The 22,775-nt window shown below is 39.5% G+C and overlaps 1 protein-coding gene across 6 annotated transcripts in view; it reads right to left on the bottom strand.

Moving 5' to 3' along the window:
• Positions 1-22,775, bottom strand: part of STK32B (serine/threonine kinase 32B) — a 313,103-nt gene that overhangs the window by 44,375 nt on the left and 245,953 nt on the right. For all 6 annotated transcript variants that reach the window (XM_039540819.1, XM_039540818.1, XM_039540817.1 and 3 more), the window contains one exon: positions 1,622-1,725. In XM_039540819.1, the coding sequence (XP_039396753.1) occupies positions 1,622-1,725 (104 nt within the window). The remainder of the gene's footprint in view (positions 1-1,621; positions 1,726-22,775) is intronic.

Below are 22,775 nucleotides of genomic sequence, written 5' to 3'. Positions count from 1 at the left end.
GAAGTGTGTGCTTTTAATGTGTAGTAGCATAGGTAGGGTTGAGTACATTTCCTCACCCCTACTACTCCTTCTCTTGTGCTTTGTGCTCCTCTGGTTGGGCCTTGTCTAGATTAGTAAAAGTGGTGTTTACAATTTAGAAAAACAAGCACTTTTTCCATACTCTAGACAAGGCCATGGACTAATCTGTCCCCACAATGACAGCCTGCTCCACAAGCAACAAACCCTGCTCAATAGGGCAGAAATGCCTGGCTGGGTCATCAGATGGATGGTGGTGTTTTTATTTTAACATGGTTTTGAAATTCAGCCTCTGTTCCAGCCTTGTTTTGTCTCTATCAGAGAAAATCATTCTGGGAAGATTGTGCTGAGCTTGGCAAATAGATACCTATATAATCTACATAATGATTAAAGTAATTGGCAACTCTGTGATCAGGGCTGGAACTCTACATCCTCTGATGTGCACTCCATTACAATGTTCTCTTCCTGAGAACTCCTCTGCCAACAGACTACTGTTAAAGTAGTACAGTGTTATTTCATTGGTTTTTAATCTAAGTAGAGCTGGTAGCAGTGCTTTTTATTAAGGTTGCCTGACACTTCCCATTACGTTACCCTGTTTTTCAGTTGCGCATGACTTTACCAATGTGTAACCATTTGGGCTAAAAATGTACATGCCATCCTTGTCTGCCTTCTCTAATTAGAATTTGAATTCTTTAGGTCAGGGATTGTTTTATACTATGTGTTTATACCATGCCTGGCATGATGGGGAGCTGATCTCTGTTGGGGCCTCTTGTTGTTTGTTTAGTAATACAAATAGTAACTATGACTTTTCTAGAGAATGTCTACCATGTATGGTGACCACCATGCAGCAAAGAGTTCTAAAATCCTCTTCCCCCCAAACCTCCAAAAAGGAATGAAATATAAAATGAAACACTTAAGCCACAAGTAATCGCACAGAAATTTTATTTAAAGTGCTATCTTCCATGGGGAATGGTAAATAAATATTTAACACTATCAGGTTTTATTCCTTTGGAACCAAAATGGAATCGAATTTTTCCATTATCTTCTGTGAAACTCAATCATGCTTAGGAAGATTTTTCATCAAGCTCATTCACATACTTGATTAGATAAGTAATGAGTGGTCTGGCAGAGAAGCCTCTCCTGTGGTTGGTCCAAACATCATGGCATATTATATGAACTCTTCTAAGGAATTGCTCAAGAGAGCAAAAATATAATGAAACCCCATAATACTTAACTTATATATTGAAAAGATTTAATTGTTTCCAAATTAGTATATTCATATATCCAGGACTCAACCTTGCCGCCCTTACTTATGGGAGTAGTCCTGTGAGCAAAGCCTGCAGAAGAAACCCTTAATGTTTCGTTTGAACACACCATGTAATTTACATCCTTTTTTGGTGAACTGCCATGAAATAATTACTAGTGCTGGGTGAAAGCTTCATAACAAAATGTAAAACTGGGAAGTTACCCCCAGTTGGAGGGTGCACTAGAAACCCAAATCTCATTCATGCCAAACTTAGTTAAGCAAAATAAGTCAGACACTCTGCAAACATTTCAGCTACTGTCAGGCAAAACTTTAAATAAAACCAAAACCAAACACTCTTACCCAACCCCGCAGCAATTCATATGCTGTAACTCCTAGTGACCACCAGTCTACTGGGTATGAATATCCTGGACCTCCATCCATAAAGGCCTGGAACACTTCTGGAGCTAAAATAAATAAATCAAATCTAATGAAGTGCATTGTACTTTAAAATTAAATGGTAGCTTGTTAATAACATTTGCATTTGAATAAAAAGAAACAAGTGTGAAGTTAGGTGAAAGTAATCACCCAATCTGCATTCAGAGATACACAGAACTGTTTTCAGGAGTGTATGAAAATTCCTAGTTTAATTAGAAATAAGGGGTTTTGCATGTCCAACTGCACTGTTTGGTGTTCAAACATAAAAAGAGAGATGGTCAAGAGTGTACAACATTCAGGCTTTAGTCCTTCCTCCATATATATAGTGCTCCCTCTTCAAACACTTCCTGAAAGTAAAGTTCTCTAAGTTCCGAGACATTACCCTATACCAGGGGTAGGCAACCTATGGTACGCGTGCCGAAGGCGGCATGCAAGCTGATTTTCAGTGCCACTCACGCTGCCCGGGTCCTGGCCACCGGTCCGGGGGGCTCTGCATTTTAATTGAATTTTAAATGAAGCTTCTTAAACATTTAAAAAACTTGTTTAATTTACATACAACAATAGTTTAGTTATATATTATAGACTTATAGAAAGAGACCTTCTAAAAACGTTACAATGTATTATTGGCACGCGAAACCTTAAATCTGAGTGAATAAATGAAGACTCGGCACACCACTTCTGAAAGGTTGCCAACCCCTGCCCTATACATAAATATACTATATTATAACAACTGCCATTGGGAAGATATATATTGTAGCATGCCTAGCTCAGAATGCAGATATCCTACTGTACTCGGCGTAAGTAAGACAAAATAATATCAGTTATTTTGAAAATACCCAATTGTGCATGGAAATCGCCATTCAATTTTAAAAAGAATCCAAGGAAAAGATATATTCATTATTTATTAAATGTTTCTAGATACACAGAGGCAAGTGCATTACTGAAGTGGGGGAACCATATATGAAATATGTTTGTTACTTAATGCCTGGAAGATTAAAATTAATAAATGAACTTTGCGAGCCAAATTCAACTCTAGTGTATTCAAATTCAACACTTAAATTAATGGAGTAAATGCTTTCTTAATACAGGAATGAATTTGGCCTTTGAATACAGACAACTGGTAGAAACAACTGTAACTTTAACCACTGGACTATGACCACCAGACTCATTTCACATAGGTCATTCGACACCCATCACGTAGAATCAACTTTTGGTCACTACTGACTTGAGATGGATTGGAATTGGTAACCAAAAGGTGAAAGGCTTTATAATTCTTTGCCAACTCCCTGAATCAGTCATTCCCCCAGTATTGAAATGGATATAAACCTCCTGCTTTAGAGTTTAAACCAATCTCTAAGAATTAAAGATTAAGATGAAAACTTCCTAGGGGATATTTGGCCACTGTCAGAGACTGGATATTGGACTTGTTGGACCGTGACTCTGATCCAGTATGGCAATTCATATGTTTCAACACAGAGTTAAAAATCTGGAGAGGCTTTATCATCTATGTTGTTATCTTCCAGGCAAAATGTTTATTAGGATTTTTCTAGGCCATCCATTTTATATTTGAAATTCATATATTGAAATTTATATATGAAATCTGGATTGTTTGGGTTTGTGATTAAAATAAATTAGAGTCAACCAAATTTGCAGGAGTTGAATTGTAATTAATTATCTTGGGAAATATGAAGTTCCCCAACTGATTTCAATTTCAGTGTTGAACAAACTCAAATGCAAAGACAGTCACTTTGACTGTATTGCCACAGAGGGTTAATTTAGTGGTTATTTTATTTATTCAATCTAGAAAATAATACAAGACACAAATCTCAAACTCACATACCATACATCCAAAATTCTATATTAGGATGAAATTAAGTTAATTGTTTTTTAAATTAAATATAAATCCAGATACTAATACAAAATCTGACCTGATTTGAGATACACTATTTATGAAGTGATAAATGCCATAGAAATAGCTTGCCCACTAAAAAAGTCTTTGATCTTTTCAAAATCAGACATATTATTAGTTAACTTTAGTAAGAGAAAAAAATCCTCTAAATTAAAGATCTGTAGAATCTTTTGAAAACCACAGACAACTAAGGTAAGATATGAAATGAAAAGGTAGTCATGCTTTTCTAATTAGTTCACAGTATAATGTCATTCCTAATGTCATAAACATTCCTTGGATATTTTCTAAACAATGGTATCGCCAAGCAGAACCATGATGCTAGATTGCAATTACCAGGTGAGTTCTTCCATGGCTGATACTGAGACTAATGCACTACATTACCATCTCATCACTTACAATTGCACACTAATGTGAATCTGGCATTAAATGATCTATCCTCTAGTCTAGCCACAACTGGTTCAGAGTGGCAGCGAGGGGTTTGACTATCTCATTTAGGGAATCCGCTTTAACTAAATAAAAGGAGTTCCTTATGGAGAAGTATGAGACTTTTGGATCATTTCCTGGGGCATCCTCGAGACCTGGATTAAAACTCCCTTAAGTGATGAATTCAGAAAGTCCATAAAACTATTATTCACATCTTAAGCTGTATTTACATATAGAGCAGTTCTTTATGAAATATACAACTGGAATATAATAGCTTGTTTTTCTTACATATGAGTCATAATTGTCCCTCATTCATATTTTAGGACAATTTAGAAATTATTGAGCTGAAAGTCAGTGAAGAAAGCTTGCTAGCTATATAGGCATATTACTCTATTGTATGGTGCAGCATGACCCTCATTATTTAATTCATAGCTGCACTGTTGCAATGGGGTGAGGGGCCCCTCTTTCATTTCTGTGGGGTAGCATTGAAAGTACTTCATTGATGTAATGTTTAGAGTTGCGTGAGAGGGTTGTAACACTGCCAGACCGCTCCAGCTGGGTTTTTCTAATTCAGTGCCTGGGTTAGTTATTTTATTTGTTGTGTCTGAGAGCTGCAGTGAACAATGTCACCTCATCCCCAAATTAGGTTGATCAGCAGGATGTGCTTCAAGTTTCAGCACTGCGCCAACTGTTTGTTTGGTTTTGAGGTCTATTTAAAGGTGCTCTGTTTTCCCACCTTAAGCTGGTGACAGTATCTTCAGATTAGAAAATGAACATTTAGGCTCCTGTTTTTTTAAAGCAGATAAGCAGCTTTTCTCTGCTTTAATGGTATTTATTTTCCTTCCAGAGCAACTCTCTGTAGTCCAACATCTTGAGTGACAGTTTTAGGATTTAAGCCAGGGGTAGGCAGCCTATGGTAAGTGTGCCGCAGGTGGCACGCAAGCTGATTTTCAGTGGCACTCACTCTGCCCGGGTCCTGGCCACCGGTCTGGGGAACTCTACATTTTAATTTAATTTTAAATGAAGTTTCTTAAACATTTCCCTGCTTCCACACCTTATTTACTTTACATACAACAACAGTTTAGTTATATATTATAGACTTATAGAAAGAGACCTTCTAAAAATGTTAAAATGTATTACCAGCACACAAAACCTTAAATTAGAGTGAATAAATGAAGACTTGGCACACCACTTCTGAAAGGTTGCCAACCCCTGATTTAAGCACTTGCTCTACCAGATGAGAAGAGCCTGAATGAGTTAAGGTGTTGCATCAATTATGCCAAGTAACGTGGTACCTTATATGGCCCTACTGAAGTCAATGGAAGTTTTGCCATTGACTTCCATGGCACCAGGACGTCACCCCCTTGGGCCCTGATTCAGCAAAGCACTTAAGCATATGCTTAAAATAATGTGTTTAAGTCTCAGAATGTGGTTAAAATTAAACATGTGCCTAAGTGCTTTTCTGAATTGGGATCTTAGGTCCATAAGATACCATCAGATCTTTATTGCAAAGCTCTGTGATTTGGCAATATTGGTGCACTTCAGGGCCCGACAACAGCCTCCTTGCTGAACTTTGGACCCATAAGAGGAAGCTATCCTGAAAAGGAGGGGTGGATCCTACATATGATCTGCATTTGCATTACAAGAGCTTTGAATTGGGGTGTATGGAATAACGAAAAGAGACTATTCTGTGGAGGCCAAATTCTGAGTACAAACTGTTTGGGATAAAAGCGAATAAAGAGTCTGCAGGGGAGCGTTAAAAATTGCCACTGACTTTACTCATTGTATTTATTGAAATATGTAAAACAATTATCCAGTGCTATTAAGAGTAAAGGTCAAATCCAGCCCTGATGCCCAGGACTGTGGAAATCCCCCAGCAACATAACCAGTGTGGTTCTACCATATAAAAGCTGGAGGGAGCTAGCTTCAAGTTGACTATGCATGCGGGTGGACACCCTGGTGTGGTGTGGAGCCCAACTCTGGGCAGGCGCCTGGTGCACAGGATAGGGCCTTGGGTGGTCAGAGTTGGAGAGGGAAAGAGGCTCTACTACTGTGTGGATCCTCTGTTGCTCTGTCTCTTCATGATGTGGAGCTGCATGAGTTACGGAGGGCTACTTCAACCCTTCATGGAGTAGATCCTCAGCATATCTGCAGGCGTGAGGTGGAGAGAATGCCTACCCTTCTTCTCCCTGAACATCTGCCTAGCCCTCAGAGTAGCTACTTGGACTGGGCTTTGTTTTTTGCCCTAATTGATTCATTCAAATGTGTTGAATTGAAAGAGCCCAGGTAAGAGGGAAACTTCCATTTCTGCCTGGTCCCAGTGAAATCCACCCACCAATGCTCTTCAGCAAGATATTAAGTTAAAATCATTGGGCCTGATCTTACTAGCATACATCATTGCAGTGAAGTCAATGGGGTTTTGTGTGGTAGCAAGCATAACTCTTACCGAGAGGATAAGTGCTTCACTAGCTCCTTCTAGATGTCTGGTAGCCTGAAGCTCTGGGTACTACAACCTCACAGAGGAGAGATAAAGTGCTGCTGTAGGCACTAGGCTCTTCAGACGCCAGCTCTTGGTGAGTTTCCATAAACACACATTTCAAGCAGGTAACAGAGTAACTATTTTACTAGGGCTGGCGAAAATAAAAGGTGCGAATGGCCCTAGGCATAAGGACTTCAATAGCGATAATAAAGTTCAAAGCAACAGTCCCTAACTCAATCTCTAAGAGCCATCCAGAACAGGGCGAGGAAGCAAAGGGTCTCCCTGGGACCACGCTATACTTCCTCTCCTCCTTGCAGGTGGCTGCCTGTTTCCTCCTGCTGTAGTTATTGCTGACACTGTACCTGCAACAGCATTTACACAGCCTGCTCCCAGGCTGGACCTCCAGCCCCTACTTTTCTCCTGAACTGGTCCCCTCTGACTTCAAGATATGCTTCTTTTTTCCCCTGTACCTGTGATTATGAGCTTGCTGGATACTGGACATGGTAATATAGCGCTCTTCTCTGGTTAGATACTTTCCCACTCATTTCAAGTGACAGGAAGGAGGCAGCAGGTTCATTTAGTATTATAAGAACAAGTGATCTTTGCTGACCATATGATGAGGCACAACATTCTTGTTAGCTTCTTGTAGAAGCAGAAGTCTCACAGAATTAAAACAAAGACCTGATTTTCAGAGGTGCTGAGTACCTGCAGCTCTCATTGAATCCAAGGGATTTAATTTTTGTCACATTCCCAATTAACGTATTCTGCCTTCCGCTCTCCACATCTCTACATCTACTTACTGTGCATTAGCCAGGGTAGTATGTTTCACTCATCCTTTTAAAGGCTGAACTCAATTAAAACTGCAGGTGTAAGGACTTCTGGGAATCCAAAGACACAGGCACCCAAAAAGGTGGACACTTCTGAAAATGAAGATCTCAGGGACTAGACAACTTTTGGCCTAGATAAAAAGGAATATCACTGTGGATACCACAGTGGTGTTATTGCTTATGGTCAAATCCCATCTCACACATTACTGAATGAAACCGGAAGTAGAGAGGAGGGGTTTACATTCATTAGGAACTGGGGAAACTTTTGGGATGTGGGGAGCCTATACAGGAGAGAGAGGCTCCACCTAAACCAAAGTGGAACCAGACTGCTGGAACTAAACATTAAAAAGGTTGTAGAACCGTTTTTAAACTAGGAGATGGGGGAAAGCCGACTGCTGCAGAGGAGCATGTGGATCGGACACAGACTTCTCTTATGGGAGAGTCTGATGATAGAGAATCTCCAGGTTATAGTCAGGAGCAGAGGATGGAAGAGGATAATGTAAGGGCCAGATCAGATGATAAACAGTCACATACAAAAGAATCTGGCACATCAGAAAAGGGCAGACAAATAAACAGGGACAAGTTTTTAAAGTGCTTGTACACAAATGCTAGAAGTCTAAATAATAAGATGGGTGAACTAGAGTTCCTTGTGATAAAGGAGGATATTGCTATAATAGGCATCACAGAAACCTGGTGGACTGAGAGCAATCAATGGGACACAATCATTCCGGGGTACAAAATATATCGGAAGGACAGAACAGGTCGTGCAGGGGGTGGGTAGTGGCACTATATGTGAAAGAAAATGTAGATTCAAATGAAGTAAAAATCTTAAGTGAATCCACATGTTCCACAGAATCTCTATGGATAGAAATTTCATACTCTAATAAAAATATAACATTAGGGATCTATTATCGACCACCTGACCAGGACAGTAATAGTGATGATGAAATGCTTAGGGAAATTAGAGAGGCTATCAAAATTAAGAACCCAATAATAGTAGGGGATTTCAATTATCCCCATATTGACTGGGAACATTTCACTTCAGGACGAAATGCAGAGATAAAATGTCTCGCTACTTTAAATGACTGCTTCATGGAGCAGCTGGTACAGGAACCCACAAGGGGAGAGGCAACTCTAGATTTAATCCTGAGTGGAGCGCAGGAGCTGGTCCAAGAGGTAATAATAACAGGACCGCTTGGAAATAGTGACCATAATACAATAGCATTCAACATCCCTGTGGTGGGAAGAACATCTCAACAGCCCAACACTGTGGCATTTAATTTCAAAAGGGGGAACTACGCAAAAATGAGGGGGTTAGTTAAACAGAAGTTAAAAGGTACAGTGACTAAAGTGAAATCCCTGCAAGCTGCATGGGCGCTTTTTAAAGACACTATAATAGAGGCCCAACTTCAATATATACCCCAAATTAAGAGAAACAGTAAAAAAAAGCCACCGTGGCTTAACAACCATGTAAAGGAAGCAGTCAGAGATAAAAATACTTCCTTTAAAAAGTGGAAGGCAAATCCTAGTGAGGAAAATAGCAAGGAGCATAAACACTGCCAAATTAAGTGCAAGAGTATAAGAAGAAAAGCCAAAGAGGAGTTTGAAGAACAGCTAGCCAAAAACTCCAAAGGTAATAACAAAATGTTTTTTAAGTACATCAAAAGCAGGAAGCCTGCTAACAACCAGTGGGGCCCCTTGATGATCGAGATATGAAAGGAGCGCTTAAAGATGATAAAGTCATTGCGGAGAAACTAAATGGATTCTTTGCTGAGGATCTTAAGGAGATTCCCAAACCAGAGCCGGCTTTTGTAGGTGACAAATCTGAGGAACTGTCAGAGACTGAAGTGTCACTAGTGGAGGTTTTGGAATTAATTGATAAACTCAACATTAACAAGTCACCGGGACCAGATGGCATTCACCCAAGAGTTCTGAAAGAACTCAAATGTGAAGTTGCGAAACTATTAACTAAGATTTGTAACCTGTCCTTTAAATCGGCTTTAGTACCCAGTGACTGGAAGTTAGCTAATGTAACGCCAATATTTAAAAAGGGTTCTAGAGGTGATCCCGGCAATTACAGACCGGTAAGTCTAATGTCGGTACCGGGCAAATTAGTCAAAACAATAGTAAAGAATAAAATTGTCAGACACATAGAAAAACAAACTGTTGAACAATAGTCAACATGGTTTCTGTAAGGGAAATCGTGTCTTACTAATTTATTAGAGTTCTCTGAAGGGGGGGATGTGGACAGGGGGGATCCAGTGGACATAGTATACTTAGATTTCCAGAAAGCCTTTGACAAGGTCCCTCACCAAAGGCTGTTACGTAAATTAAGCTGTCATGGGATAAAAGGGAAGGTCTTTTCATGGATTGAGAACTGGTTAAAAGACAGGGAACAAAGGGTAGGAATTAATGGTAAATTCTCAGAATGGAGAGGGGTAACTCGTGGTGTTCCCCAAGGGTCAGTCCTAGGACCAATCCTATTCAATTTATTCATAAATGATCTGGAGAAAGGGGTAAACAGTGAGGTGGCAAAGTTTGCAGATGATACTAAACTGCTCAAGATAGTTAAGACCAAAGCAGACTGTGAAGAACTTCAAAAAGATCTCATAAAACTAAGTGATTGGGCAACAAAATGGCAAATGAAATTTAATGTGAATAAATGTAAAGTAATGCACATTGGAAAAAATAACCCCAACTATATATACAATATGATGGGGGCTAATTTAGCTACAACTAATCAGGAAAAAGATCTTGGAGTCATCGTGGACAGTTCTCTGAAGATATCCATGCAGTGTGCAGAGGCAGTCAAAAAAAGCAAACAGAATGTTAGGAATCATCAAAAAGGGGATAGAGAATAAGACTGAGAATATATTATTGCCCTTATATAAATCGATGGTACGCCCACATCTTGAATACTGTGTACAGATGTGGTCTCCTCACCTCAAAAAAGATATACTGGCACTAGAAAAGGTTCAGAAAAGGGCAACTAAAATGATTAGGGGTTTGGAGAGGGTCCCATATGAGGAGAGATTAAAGAGGCTAGGACTCTTCAGCTTGGAAAAGAGGAGACTAAGGGGGGATATGATAGAGGTATATAAAATCATGAGTGATGTGGAGAAAGTGGATAAGGAAAAGTTATTTACTTATTCCCATAATACAAGAACTAGGGATCACCAAATGAAATTAATAGGCAGCAGGTTTAAAACAAATAAAAGGAAGTTCTTCTTCACACAGCGCACAGTCAACTTGAGGAACTCCTTACCTGAGGAGGTTGTGAAGGCTAGGACTATAACAGCGTTTAAAAGAGAACTGGATAAATTCATGGTGGTTAAGTCCATAAATGGCTATTAGCCAGGATGCGTAAGGAATGGTGTCCCTAGCCTCTGTTTGTCAGAGGATGGAGATGGATGGCAGGAAAGAGATCACTTGATCATTTCCTGTTAGGTTCACTCCCTCTGGGGCACCTGGCATTGGCCACTGTTGGTAGACAGATACTGGGCTAGATGGACCTTTGGTCTGACCCGGTACGGACGTTCTTATGTTCTTATGAAGCATACAGTGGTAATGAATCAGAACAGGATAGAGAGGAATCGATGTCCTGTGTTTAGGACACCTGTGCCAACTTTAACATGGTAAGTGATGATATCAAAGATTATTATTAAACCTGCCAATAAATCAACAAACTCACCCTTTTGACTGCAAAGACTCTCCGAGTTATAAATCTTCATTTCTTTCTCCTCTACCTCTACACTTTTTCTCTTAACATACTTTTAATCCCTTTTATGCTCTTGTCTGTTTGAATGTATTCGAGGGTCCCCCCCCCATACATTCCCCAACATAATTACTATTGGAAGGAGAGCAGAGCTTTTAGAAAAACATCCAATCTTAATTTTAAAATTTTCAGTGATGGAGAATCCACAACCACCATTGGTAAATTGTTCCAATGGTTAATTACCCTATCATCTCTGCACCCAGATGTCTCAGAATAGCATTTTATGATTGATTAGCCCATTGCATGTTTTGCCTTAGAGTGAGATCATATTTGGAGAACAGGTAATAACTATAATTAAGCATAAAAACTGTAACGCATGTTTCTTTCAGGTTACAGCATTCATTTGGATGGGTCTGCCAAACATTGCTAGACATGGCTAACTTCAAATTACCTTAATCTATCCACATCCGTGCTCCATGCTCACCATTATTCATTTTAATTGTGTACTTTTAGCTTCAAGTACATTTTGTGAAATAGATCATTTCTGACAAATTAATTCATAGATACTCTTCCACTCTGCAGTTGTCATAGCAGCAAAATGATCTGTACTCTGACAAAATAATAACAGTGATGCAGTTCATGGTTATAGGTATGTTGTAGAAAATGAAAAAGCTGACTTGAATTTTTACTTAATCTACTGATAATTCTGTTCTCTACTTGTGACAAGTCTTCAGTATCCAACATTACCTTGCACAAGCTTGCAATAAAGGGAATATAAATATAATTGCAAACAACATTGTACTCACTTTTCTATGATCACATACAACTTTATTTAACCAGCAGCAGTTAAATAGGCCAAAACATTGTCCAGAGTTCATATTAAACAGAGGTTGCCTGAGGTTAGGCATCTGAGCACTCTCAGCTCCCATTGAACTCAATGACCAAAGTGTAAGCGCTTAGCACTTTTGAAAATCATAGAATCATAGAATATAGAATCATAGAATATATTGTTCCAATGGTTAATTACCCTATCATCTCTGCACCCAGATGTCTCAGATGTTTTTACTGCCTGTCTCTCCTTTCTCACATTTATCTCCAGATTTGTTCTCCTTGTCCAGATCTATTCCATCCCCAGCAATCTTCTATTCATTGAACTTTTTGAAACTTTGCACTTTTAGAGAGAGGTATGGAATATATGGGTCAGGCCATTTTAATTAGGTGCTTAAATGCACCTTTAGGAGTGTCACTTTAGGAACCCAGGTTTGAAAATGTTGACCATGATAAATTAATCAGCTTGAGGTTTGTAACTTTCAAGAGTGACTGGCCCAAACAGAGAATATCTATTACCTTTCTTGATAGATTACCTTTATGATCACACCAATGTGCACTATCGGACAACATAATGAAATCAGGGCCTTGACATGCCTCTGGAAGGAATCCCAGTTGTCAACAGGAAAGGAGATTTCTTTTTTTGATGAACTGTTTTAGTTTCATTCTTTCAGTAATAACCTAATTGAAGAAGCGCTGGTGTGCCTGACCGGTACTACATTTGAAACTGACAGGTGTTGATTAGGGAAGCTTTGGGAGGCTTATAGCAGAGATTTTTCACACTGAGAGGCATTGTTGTGTTCTCTCATGGGGCAAGTTAGAACTGTGCAAAATCAGTGAAAGAGAGAGAGAGAGAGGCAAAAAAAAAAAAAAAAAAGATGCAGTGCAGACCTTTTCAAGTGACCTTTATTTTCTTCTATTGCATCTCCTGGTTTGCAATACATGTAAGCAATAAAGATAGCAGTGCAAGGCAATTCCTGAAGATTAATTACTGGCTGGAAGGAGTTGACGGCCTCAGATGCAGCTGAGAGCTACTATCCAAGCAGGTCATTAATTCCTCTGAAATGTCCTGTACTGAGGTTATCATTGCTATTATAAATTGAAAATAAAATTTTAAAAAATCATAGTTAAATGGCCTTTTATTTAATGGGTGGGGGAGTTTGAATTTGTATGCATAAGGTTATTGCTAAAGAATTAATGCCATAGTATATTAGACAATCAGACTGGTGGTGGTGTCATCTCTCAACATTATCTCCAGCTGGTAAGCATCAGTGAAAAAGTGAGAAATATGCATATCACTGTGTGTGATAGAAATCATTAGGTTCATAACATATAAAACCAGCAGCACACTCTGCTCATTCAATGGCATTTATATACCACAGCAATGGAGGCTGCATGAGAACCGAGACAGATAAGGTAATTCAAATAAATAACAAATGGATTCCAGCACAAATACTTTGTGTGTCATATAAAAGTTTGCATCTAAATTGTAGGCACCAACCCTGCAAAAATGTACTTAACTTTATGCACTGGGAGTATTCCCATTGAGTGAGTAAAGTTAGGCACATGTGGAAGTCTTTGAAGGATCAGGGCCAAAGCTTGTATGGGTAGGGAAAGTGTATCTTGGGAAGGACCATGCTTATGAGTGTTTACCAATTAAACAGTAAAACACAAACATACATGCATATTCTCTGCCATTGGGCTGAATTGCCTATGGTTAATCTTAACATGCCAAGATAGGGGAGTTAATTGAATTATAATCCTCAAAAAATGCCCTATTAGTGCATTAGACTAGTCAATGGAGGAGAATGGAAGCCTAAATTGCAGCAAATTACAATGTAACTTCCTCAGTTGCTATGGCAATGAGTGTTATAGAAATGCCTTTAAGTACATAAAATACCAAGTTGCTGGAGATAACTTATTAATTAGTCCAACAAAATACATGCTTCTGTGAATCAAAGTCTCTTCATCAGGCCATGATGGATAGCAAGATAATCTATACTGTGTAGTAGAAGACTGTTAATTCAGAGCCACAGTCACAGTCTGATCAAAGAGAGATGGGGCCAGATTTTCAAAGGTATTTAGGTGCCCAAAGATGCACATAGGTGCCTAGTGGGATTTTCAAAACACCTACACAGGTTGGACACCTAATTTCCATTGATTTCAATAGGAGTTAGGTGCCTAAATACCTTTGTAAATCTGGTCCGTGGTGTAGAAAGATGTTAAACAATCATAGGTGTGGAATGGAGCTTCCCACAATAAATAGTTTTGTCAGGATTACAATGACTCTATGTTCTATCAATCAAAACAAAAGCACAGGGTGAGGACAAAACAAATCAATATATTTGAAAGCACACAGTCTTCCTCCTCATTTTAACAAAACAGCATTAGAAGAACACATCTAATAGAGAGACTACTCCATTTCTAGTGTGGCCATATTGGTGGTAAAGGAGACACACTGCAGATGAAGACAGATCCTAGGGGCACCAATGGACCTCAAAATCTGGGCAATGGAAGCACTGGTCTGGCCTCCACAGATCCACCCTTGTCTCAAAAGCCAGCCTCCTGCTGGAGCCCAGAATGACTAGAATGGGGGGCAGCTCCCACACCATGGATTTCTGCTGCAATACTGATTTGCACTCTGTTTGCCAGCAAGCAGCTAAATCTGAGCACCTATCCCCTCTACTCTAAACATTGCTGCCAGATTATCCTCTCCCCTTAGCCACAGCAGAAAAAGATGAAACTCTGGTCCATTCTTTGCTACACTATCATGAAGGGATGATGATTGGGTCCCCATTTTCTGTGTGGGAGAAGGAGCAGTGGAGATAGGGGAAGAAGATTAGTAGGAAGAGAAAGAGAGAGAATGAAGAACCAGAAAAGAAATGGTATTGGGCAGAGGAAGAGAAAGATGGAAATATAATATTGAAGAAGAAAAGTAAAGACACATATAAGATGGAAAGGAATGGGAGAGCGAGAGAAAATAGTAGGTACGGTGCAAGAATAAAAGAAACTGAAGACACAGACAGAATGATAAAGGAGAAGCGCAATGAGGGAACAATGGTGAAGAGAGAGCTACCCATGAAGGAGCCGTTCATTCACTGTGCACTTCATTGCACATCTTACACAAAGTGCACTGAGAGTCTAATCCTGAATGAGATGAAAGCTCTCATCATATTAACTGCAATTTACATGGTGAATACAGATAAACCGAGGGCCCAAAGGAGCCCTGCCTCATTGACTGTATCATACAAAAATGAGTAACTTTAAAAGGTGCACCATGATACATGCAGAGCCTTGCCTCCTTCAGGACCCAATGCAGTTTCATTGCAGTGACTAAAAAGACTCCTACTGATTTCAGTGGGAACTGGATTGGGCCCTCAAATGCACAGATTACAAAACTGTCATCCTACCACATACACACTTTTGCACTGGGCTGGTGCATACACTTCAAGAAGTATGTAATGCTGATGTACTTACACAGTGTGCCAGGAATGAGACTCGGGTCATGGGCTGCATATCTGCAGTGCAACTGACTTTATGCCAAACATGATCTAAAAGGACCAACGTTCATATCAACTTCACTGCCGACACACAAAGTGCCATTTCCAAAGTCCCACAGTTAGGCCGAATCAAAAACAATTTCCATTAGAACACTGAAAGTCTCTTCTCAATGACAGGTTCCTGCCATACTTCAACATTTAATACCCAGATGGGAGTGGGCAAAGGAGACAAAGGGAATTGCATTCTGAGTTACAGTGTTTGTTACTTAACTGGTGCAACAGCTCAAGCAAGTAGAACTACTCACAATGGGTGAAATCCTGGCCCTGTTAAAGTCAATGGCAAAATTCCCACTGACTTCAATCAGGGCCAGGATTTCACACTATCCTTTTTTGATTGGGTCTGAGAAACCAGTCACTATTTTTATAAAATTCATATCCAAAAGAGTACATTTTTTCAACTATTATCTAAAATTCAAAGGGCATTCTTCTCCATATAACAACAGTGTTAAAGTCAAAGTGCTCCTATAGTGCCACTTTAATATCAGAACGTTCAATGTGTTTTAGATCACGTGAGAATTAATCCTGCAATATGTGGCCAGATCCCGATACTCACATAGGACCCACTGACTCCAGTGGGGCTGCAGGTGGGAGCAAGGTTTCACCTACATTGTGCACCTTACAGCATTGGGGCTTTAAGGCCTGATTTTTCCATCTTTACAAATGCTGGGTAGTACCTTACAATAAAAGTAGTCCATTGATTTTAATGGAACCATTCACAGAGTAAGGATGACAGAAGGCTCTTAGGCCCAGATGACTAACACCTAAATACCTTTGAGCATTTAGACACCTTGAAATCAATGGGAGTTAGGTGCATCTGAAAAAGTGGGGTTTTTACCCACGAAAGCTTATGCCCGAATAAATCTGTTAGTCTTTAAGATGCCACAGGACTCCTCATTGTTTTTGTGGATACAGATTAACACAGCTATCCCTCTGATACAAAATACCTTTGAGAATCTGAGCCTTAGTGCCAGATGTAGAGGGATTTAGATTCCTAAAGTTACAGATAGGTGCTTAAATGAGTTAGGCACTTAACTCCCATTGGACTTTCAATTGGAATTAGGTGCCTAACTTGCTTAGGCACTTTTATAAAATAAACTAGATGCCCCTCTGTATCTTTCAGCACCTAAATCCTTTTGTACATCTGGTCCTTATGCCCCAATTCAACAAAGTATTTAAGCACATGCCTAACTAAGTCGATTGAAGTCATTGGGGCTACTCTTGTGTCAAGTTAGACACATGACTAAACACCTTGCTGACTCAGGGCCATACTGGTTAATACAGTAGTTTCAATGAAAAGGACAAATGGAACTTAGTTTCTGAAATATCATCTCCAGATTTGTACATGCTCAGAAGAAATGCTAACAGCTTTCTCAGCATTTGCACAGCAGCACTCCAATATCAATTTTCACTTCTCATTCAAAAAAAAAAAATCTCAGAGAAGGTTAGTAATTCTGCCAATTGAGGTTTAAATAGAAAGCAGAAATTAAATCAGAGGGGTAGCAAGTAATTTGCTATTTAAAAGAATAGCAGTTTAAAAAATAAAATGAAAGAAAACAACTTTTCCCCTCCACTGGAAATGTAAATATCAACGTGTTTGGACAGTAAGTAGCAGTTTACCTCCTACTGCACAGAGTTTACTTTTCCCTTTTGCCTCCCATAAGTCCAGCCCCTTCTCCACCTGGTGGGAATAGGGCCAGTAGGGGACTGGCCAGATTCCCCAAATCTGGAAGCAACATGGAATCTGTATACAGACAAAATCAAAGTCTATAATGCTGTAGTCCTCACAACATTGCTCTATGGGTATGAAACGTGGATCTGTTACTAAAGAGCAAAAATCTAAATTATGACTAAATTCCTGGCTGAGTTCTATTAATATATGTGAAAGCTGAAATAAGAACATAAGAACGGCAATACTGGGTCAGACCAAAGGTCCATCTAGCCCAGTATTCTGTCTTCTGACAGTGGCCAATGCCAGGTGCCCCAGAGGGAATGATCAGAACAGGTAATGATCAAGCGATCCATCCTGTCGCCCATTCCCAGCTACTGGCAAACAGAGGCTAGGGACCCCAGCCCCACCCATCCTGGCTAACAGCCCTTGATGGACCATGAATTTATCTAGTTCTTTTTTGAACCCTGTTATAGTCTTGGCCTTCACAACATCCTCTGGCAAAGATTTCCACAGGTTGACTGTACATTGTGTGAAAAAATACTTCCTTTTGTTTGCTTTAAACCTGCTGCCTATTAATTTCATTTGGTGGCCCCTAGTTCTTGTGGTATGAGAAGGAGTAAATAACACTTCCTTATTTACTTTCTCCACTCCAGTCATGATTTTATAGATCTCTATCATATCCCACCCTTAGTCATCTCTTTTCCAAGCTGAAAAGTCCCAGTCTTATTAATCTCTCCTCATGTGGCAGCCGTTCCATACCCCTTATCATTTTTGTTGCCCTTTTCTGAACCTTTTCCAAGTCCAATATATCTTTTTAAGATGGGGCGACCACATCTGCACACAGTATTCAAGATATGGGCGTACCATGGATTTATATAGAGGCAATATGATATTATCTGTCTTAAATGTGTGTGGTACATGGTAACATGGTACTTCAAGTCTGAACATGCTGGTAATTTCTAGCGATTGGTCAAGGGCTGTTTTAGAAGGGTTTTGTTTCTTTATTCACACCCTCAGTAGTTAATATGCCTCAGTAGTTTTTAATCCTCATATATGCATATGATTTCATCATAGCAAATATTTATTAGATTAAATTAGCTGAATACATACACTGATTCTATAGCACCATACTAATCTGCCATGTAGTTATACAGTCTCTCTTGCATCTATTCTTAGAATATTGCCCACTACACAACTTAAGTCCTGAATGTAATTGTGTGTGTGCGTGTGTATAATCTCTAGACCAGCTTCAATCAGGCAGCATTATGCTGATGTCTAACAGAGTGTTGGTCCTATACATTTAAAATGAATATATAACAGTCTCGGGCTAATGAATATGAAATGTATACATAATTAAGTGTCCTCCTTATTTTGTGTTGTCAAAGGCCTCACTGCAGTTAAACTGTCACATCTTTTCTAGCAAGCTGCTTGAGCAATCATTTGCATTAATGTCTGGAAGAGTATTATGAGCTAGCGGATTGAGTATAAGGCTCGGACCCAGGAGCTTCCAAATTCTATTCCCATATATGCCACTGACTTTTGTTAATAATATTGGGTTTATGTAACATTATAATCTTTAGTTTGTCATTTCAGAAACATTAGTTTGCTATTGCCTCACAATATTCCTATGGGGCAAGCAAATGTCATTGCCCCCAATTTCTGTGTGGAGAAACTGAAACTTAGGTTAACTGATTTGCATAAAGTCACACAAGTTAGTGGAAGAACCATAATTAGACCCAAGTATCCTACTCCCAGTTCAACGTTTACTCCACTACACCATTGTGCTCCCCAGATAAGTCACAGAAATCTGTCTATAGAAGGGGGATAATTATTTGCCTGTCCACCCCTTTTGGAGCTCTTGCTTAATCCCTTATGAAGATGAGCACTCAGAAGTTAACTTGCTCTTGCAGGAATCATGACTTTTTCTTGCATTCCAAAAAGCACTGGTAGATCAGCAATCAAACCATTAAATATTATAGGCCAAGGGTGGGATTTCCAAAAGTGCTGAAACATTGGCCTAAATTAGCTCCCAAAGCAGCAAATGCCAAAAACTCCCATCAGTTTCAGTAAGAGCAGAATTAGGCCAGTGCTGAATGCTTTTTAAAAATCCCACACCACATTCACACCCTGTGTTCTACACTTCACTCAATGTAATTACATCAGAACAGAATTCAGCGCTACACAATATTTTTGCTTTACCTGTAAGGTTTAAGGTTGATGTCAGAACACTAACCAGCTTTCTTCTGCCTCTGGTAGTACTTCTATGAATTATTAATATATACCTGACTCAATGTATATTAAATGTTGAATAGGACACCCGGTAAATCCAAATTTCTCTAACATTGTCAATTGAACAGTCATAATTCAGTGTGACGATGACCACTAAAATGAGCTGTGGAAATCAGAGATAACCAGCATGCAAGGTAGCTAGATCTAGCTAAGAATTTTCCAGGCAATTTACTGTAGATTTTATTGGCTCTGTATTTTGTTAAGTGGATTTATGTCCTGAAATTTATTTTATTAGTTTGATATTAAATGAAGTCAGGCTGCATTATTCAGATGACTGAAACATAAGAGAAAATAATAGGAAACCTCTATGTGGGAACTGAACTATCCTCTATAAACTCTAATGCATGAAGTAAAGAATATATACATGTAGAAACTCTGCCAAACAAAACGGAGTTATAGTTCAGTCACTAAATACAGATTTGTAGGACTCAAATAATGTTAATGTTTATGCAAAATAAATAAAATGATATACAGAATTAAGATAATTCACACATTTTAATACTTTTAAAAATTAACCAAACATATTGGAGGGATGTAGCATCAATATTATGAACAGATATGATTTGATATTTTATGTAGGAGAATGTTGGCTGCAACCCACATCTGACGGCCACTTTGTACAGTTAATAAATCATAGATTCATAGACTTTAAAGCCAGAAGGGACCATCGTGATCATCTAGTCTGACCTCCTGCACAATGCAGGCCACAGAACCTCACTCACTCCTGTAATAGATCCTTAACCTCTGGCTGAGTTATTGAAGTCCTCGAATCATGATTTAAAGACTTCAAGTGACAGAGAATCCACCATTTACTCGAGTTCAAACCTGCAAGTGACCCGTACCTCATGCTGCAGAGAAAGGTGAAAACTGCATCCCCCAGGATCTCTACCAATCTGACCTTGGGGAAAATTCCTTCCTGATCCCAAATATGGCAATCAGTTGGACCCTGAGCATGTCAGCAAGACCCACCAGCTAAACACGTGGGAAAGAATTCTCTGTTATAACTCAGAGCCCTTCCCATCTAGTGTCCCATCTCAGGTTGTTGAGAATATTTGCTATTCATTTGTTCTTGTGTCAACATTGGCGCTTCACTTTAACTCCTTTCCTTCCCTAATATTTATCCCTCTGATGTAATTATAGAGAGCAATCATATCTCCCCTCAGCCTTCGTTTGGTTAGGCTAAACAAGACAAGCTCCTTGACTCTCCTCTCATAAGGTAGGTTTTCCATTGCTCATCCTATTAACCGTTCCCTGAGCCTGTTCCAGTTTTAATTCATCTTGTTTAAACATGGGAGACAAGAATTGTACCAGTATTCCAGATGAGGTCTCACCAGTGCCTGATATAATGGTACTAACACTTCCCTGTCTCTACTGGAATTAGCTTGCCTGATGCATCCTAGGACTGCATTAGCCTTTTTCATAGCCACATCACATTGATGATTCATAGTCATCCTGTGATCAACTATTACACCCAGGTCTTTCTCCTTCTCTGTTGCTTCCAACTGATATGCCCCCAGCTTATAGCAAAAAAATTTCTGGTTAGTCCCTAGTGCATGACCTTGTATTTTGCACTATTACATTTCATCGCATTTCTATTACCTCCGGTTTTCAAAGTTGTCCAGATCTTCTTGCATAATATTCTGGTCCTCCTCAATACTGGCAATACCTTCCAACTTTGCATCATCTGCAAATTTTATTAGCACACACCCACTTTTTGTGCCAAGGTCATTAATGAAAAGGTTAAATAAGATTGGTCCCAAGATCAATGCCTGAGGAACTCCACTAGTAACATCCCTCCAGCCTGACAGTTCACTTTTCAATATGATCCACTGTAGGCTCTCCTTTAACCAGTTCCTCATCTACCTTTCAATTACCATATTAATCCCCATCTTCTCCAATTTAACTAATCATTTCCCACATGGAACTGTATCAAATGCCTTACTGAAGTCCAGGTACATGAGATCTACTGCATTTCCTTTGTCTAAAAATTCAGTTATCTTCTTAAAAAAGAGATCGAGTTGGTCTGGCGTGATCTACTTTTTGTAAAACCACGTTGTATTTTATCCCAATTACCATTTACCTCTGTGTCCTTAACTCCTTTCTCTTTAAAATGTGGTCCAGAACCTTCTCTTGTTGCTCAGAAAGCTCTGTTAGTACTGGAAATGCCTAGCAGTTACACAGCATCTTCCTTCCTGAAATTCCAAAACCTTTTAAGCACACTCAAGACCAAGTAATCACCTGAAGGAAGTAAAAACAAAAGTCATATTCCAGCTGTGGACTTGGGATAGTGACCTTACAAGAAGTAAAATCTCTCTGGTAAGGATCATCACTCTTATTCTCCTCCCAGATATTCACACTGCAGGTTTCATGTGACCCATGTCACTAAAACATTTCAGTTAGTTGTTGGTAGCAGATATGTCTGTCAAAAGCCAGCCACTAAATAAAAGATCTGACATATGAAGTGACCTTTTCCAGTGACTGCCAGAGAAGAGGGGAATGACAGCCTGCAAGCCTATGTATTTTCTGAGAGGTGTTCTGACAATAAAAAATTATAGTGATTGTATTTCCTATCAACACCCTCAAGCTACATCTGATATAGCAGATTTAGAACTAAATTTTTCAAAAACTCAGCAGTAGGTGAGAAACATGATTTCTAATATATATTTATCGGGAGTACTCTGGACACTGATCTTCGCAGGGCTGGAACTGCCTGACCCATGCACTGGACCCCACTTCAGTTAAAAGATTCCCTTGGTGGGGAGGGGAGTTAATCAGGGACTCCGTGAGCTGTTCTGCTTCCTTCTCAGCTCAAAACTCAAAAGAGCTAAACAGCACCTGGAACTAATACTAGTCTCTTCTCTCTGAGTCAGGCAGTCCCATCCCACTGAGGGGCTGAGCAGCCCCAGCTCATCACTGACCCAACAAACTGCTCAATCCCTATTGGCCTCAGCAGGAGTTTCTAGTCCATTCCGTCCCCACCTCTGACTCCAAGCATGCAGGGAAATTGTGTAAGAGGGTAGGACCCCCTAGAGGCTTAGTAAAGAGTTCTAGGAAATGGCAAACTTTAAATGGGGGTTACAACTGCAATGTGTTTTACTTGTGTCTATGCATGAAGGTCACCTGAAAACATCAGCAGGGGTAAAATGCACAGAGAGACTGTCTAAAGAAGCTAAAGTTTTAATCAAACATGGCTTTATGAACAAAAACATTTATTTGTTCTTTGAAATGGATTGTTAGGTAATCGGGACAATCCCTGAAACAGAGGTGCAGTGTGCTCCTTGGGATCTGCTCCAGTGAATAAGAAGGCATTATTTTATAGATAGAGAAACAGGCACAAAGAAGTTTAGGGCCGGATTCTGAAACCATTGCATGAAGTCGTA

The sequence above is a fragment of the Mauremys reevesii genome, linkage group 5, assembly GCF_016161935.1.
Source record: "Mauremys reevesii isolate NIE-2019 linkage group 5, ASM1616193v1, whole genome shotgun sequence".
NCBI classification, from domain to species: domain Eukaryota; kingdom Metazoa; phylum Chordata; order Testudines; family Geoemydidae; genus Mauremys; species Mauremys reevesii.
The sequence above is the reverse complement of the archived record's forward strand: the minus strand, read 5'-3'. Positions and strand labels throughout refer to the sequence as shown.